This window comes from Cheilinus undulatus, linkage group 2 (genome assembly GCF_018320785.1).
Source record: "Cheilinus undulatus linkage group 2, ASM1832078v1, whole genome shotgun sequence".
NCBI classification, from domain to species: domain Eukaryota; kingdom Metazoa; phylum Chordata; class Actinopteri; order Labriformes; family Labridae; genus Cheilinus; species Cheilinus undulatus.
In genome coordinates, this window is record NC_054866.1 from 40,470,180 (window position 1) to 40,473,058 (window position 2,879).

Consider the following 2,879-nt stretch of genomic DNA (forward strand, 5'->3'; position numbering starts at 1 on the left):
ATGTCCACAAATGCCTCTTCAGTAGTATTACTCACACTGGAAACCCTGGGTTTATCTGATCTATCTGTTTACCCAGCCTTTCTGTTAGGGACTTTAACATATCTGTTTATCATGTTCTGTAACTTGTTGATATTAATGACGATCGCTTGGACTAAATCCCTGCAGAAGCCCATGTTTATCCTGCTGTTAAACCTGGTCACCAGTGACATGGTGGGAGCTACAAGTTTGTTTCCTCAGCTCATTGTGAGCATCGTGACAAAGAGCAGACTGATATCATACCCTGCATGTGTCATTCAAGCTCTTCTCATTCATATCTACGGCACAGGGAACTTACTGATCCTGAGTGCTATGGCTTATGACAGATACATCGCTATATGTTGCCCTTTGAGGTATAATGCCATCATGAGTTCAAATACCTTGGTGAAAATTATCATTTCAGCATGGTTTATTAATTTCTCTTTGATCTTTACTTTAATTTTTCTGCTTGTACGTTTGAAAATCTGCAGAACTCACATTGTAGACCTGTACTGTAACAATCCGTCTTTATTAAAGCTGGTCTGTGAGGACACCAGAGTGAACAACTACTATGGATTAGCTGGTATAGCTTTTCTCCAAGGTGGGCCGTTGCTGATAATACTGTACACCTATGCACAGATCCTACGTACATGTGTGATGAACAGTCAACCAGACGCCAGGAGAAAAGCCATTCAGACGTGTGGCACACATTTAGTCGTCTTTATGATCCTCGAATTTAACACTTTCATCACACTCCTCGCTCACCGCATCGAGAGCGCGTCGCCTTTTATGAGAAGGGCCCTCGGAGTGTCAGTAGTAATTTTCCCCCCATTTTTGGACCCGATTATCTACGGACTGAAAACTGCAGAACTCAAGCAGAGCATTAAAATGTTTCTGAGGAGAAGCGTGGGCTCATCAAAGCTGTGACACATTCTCTGTTTTTTGATATAAAACATCTGATATTTTTTTGTGGGGAATAAGATGCTTTATTTTTAAAATGAAGAATACTGAGCAACCAGTGATGACAGACAAATCCAGCAGTACAAGTTAGCTCCAAAGATCTTTGTAAGGACAATACATGCAGAATGTATAATAGTAAAATATTTTCATGTTTCACCTTGTGAAGAAACAAGACATGGAGCAGCTTTTCCCCTCTGTTACAACAAAAATGAAGCACAGATGAAAATAGATACTAAAGTGAGAGAATGACCGTGGTATTCATCATGGTCAGAGCACAGATTTGACTGACAATATGAAGTAATGACAGCTTTAAAGTGAAGCATGCCGCACTTTAAAAAGGGAAAATATCAGCTTTAATGCTGCTCTTTATGAAACTGGCTCATGTTTTTGTCAACACATTTATTCTGAAATATAAAATATAATGTGTGCCATTTCTTTGAACCAACATATTACCCTATGTAATCAAACTTTCACCACTGAAGTTTATTTTCTTTCATATGTAAAACTTAAATTTTAAATGGTAAATAAGAAATGACAAGGAATACATTTCATTTAGCAGCACTTTTCTGAGAGCACCCATTTAAGGAGCAAACATGCAAACAAACCCCTATAAAACCCTGTTTGTATAACATAATTCTGTCTATAGCTATAGGTGCACTGTATTTAGATCTGCATGAATCACTTTGTCCTGTTCATTGTCTCCAAGAAGTTGGTTTTCACATTTTTCCTTTAAAATAAAAAAAGAAAAACTAGAAAAAAGTCTCCTTGGTTTCTTTCATCACAGTGTGTTCAGTTTCATTCTGTATTTAATATGGCGAGGTTTCATTAAAAGGGTGTCTATTCTTCTGTTTATTTGAACTCTCAGAAGAAACTAAGTGAATTGCTCTGGTGTCCACAACTCACAAGTGTTAAAATGTTTTGATAAATACTGAGTCAGTTCAGTTTCAGAGACACAGTTGCAAAAACAACACACTGTAAAAAGAGCACAGCAAATGTGAGAACATTCTCACTCATGTAACTGACTTTTTCTTCCTCACTGTTGAGTTTTTTTTTCATTCTGCTGATCAAAAGTGGATCTTTCACTTCTTCTATGAAACAGTTTGTGACACTCTAATGACACCTATGAGAAACACACCAGCACCTCTGCGCTAGTGCTGCACGAGTGGGTAATAATGGTCGACTGCAATTCTACTGGACAATATTGCAATTTTTGATTATGACTGAGACATAATACATAAATGGCATCATGAGTCTGCTTGCTTATGAAGGAAAATGCAGAGAATAATGATAGTTTTGAAGTTTGTAATTCTGTAATTCTTAACTTAAAATGCAGGAATATTAAGTGGTATAAATCAGTGGTTCTCAACTGGTCTGGCCTCAGGCTCCACCAGTCTGCTTTATGACAGATCGTGACCCAAGTTTCCAAAAAGAGGTTCAGCAACGTATGTTTATTTAGTTGGATATGTTGCAGTCTGAAGCATGATTGGACCAAAACACCTGCTATAAAAAAAAGGGACAAAACTGACGCATTTTATACCCTATTTCCTTATGATTTTGTGTAAATTTTTGCCAGTTTTCCAGAGAACTTGTGAAATTACTTCATTACCATGGGAAAAGTAGCCATTTATCACAAAAACAGGAGATAAATTAGTTGAAGTGTTGATTAAACATTTAGTTTACCCAATTTCCAGGGTAAAAAAAAAAAAGGCATGTCCAATGAAGAGGTAAGGACTTTTGACATCATTTTTTTAATGACACCTAGTCGCGACACACTAAAAACTGCTCCACGGCCCACTCTTGGGTCCTGATCCACCAGTTGAGAACCACTGGTATAAATAATTTTGAAGTTTTTACAATATTACTTTCAGAGCATCTTTGTATTTTCCAAACAATAAAGTTTTTCC

The 2,879-nt window shown here is 37.2% G+C and overlaps 1 protein-coding gene across 1 annotated transcript; it reads left to right on the plus strand.

Moving 5' to 3' along the window:
- LOC121516950 (olfactory receptor 1M1-like) lies at positions 1-942 on the plus strand. Its single transcript, XM_041798396.1, has one exon. The coding sequence runs from the start codon at positions 1-3 to the stop codon at positions 940-942; it is 942 nt and encodes a 313-aa protein (XP_041654330.1).
- The last annotated feature ends 1,937 nt before the right edge of the window (positions 943-2,879 follow it).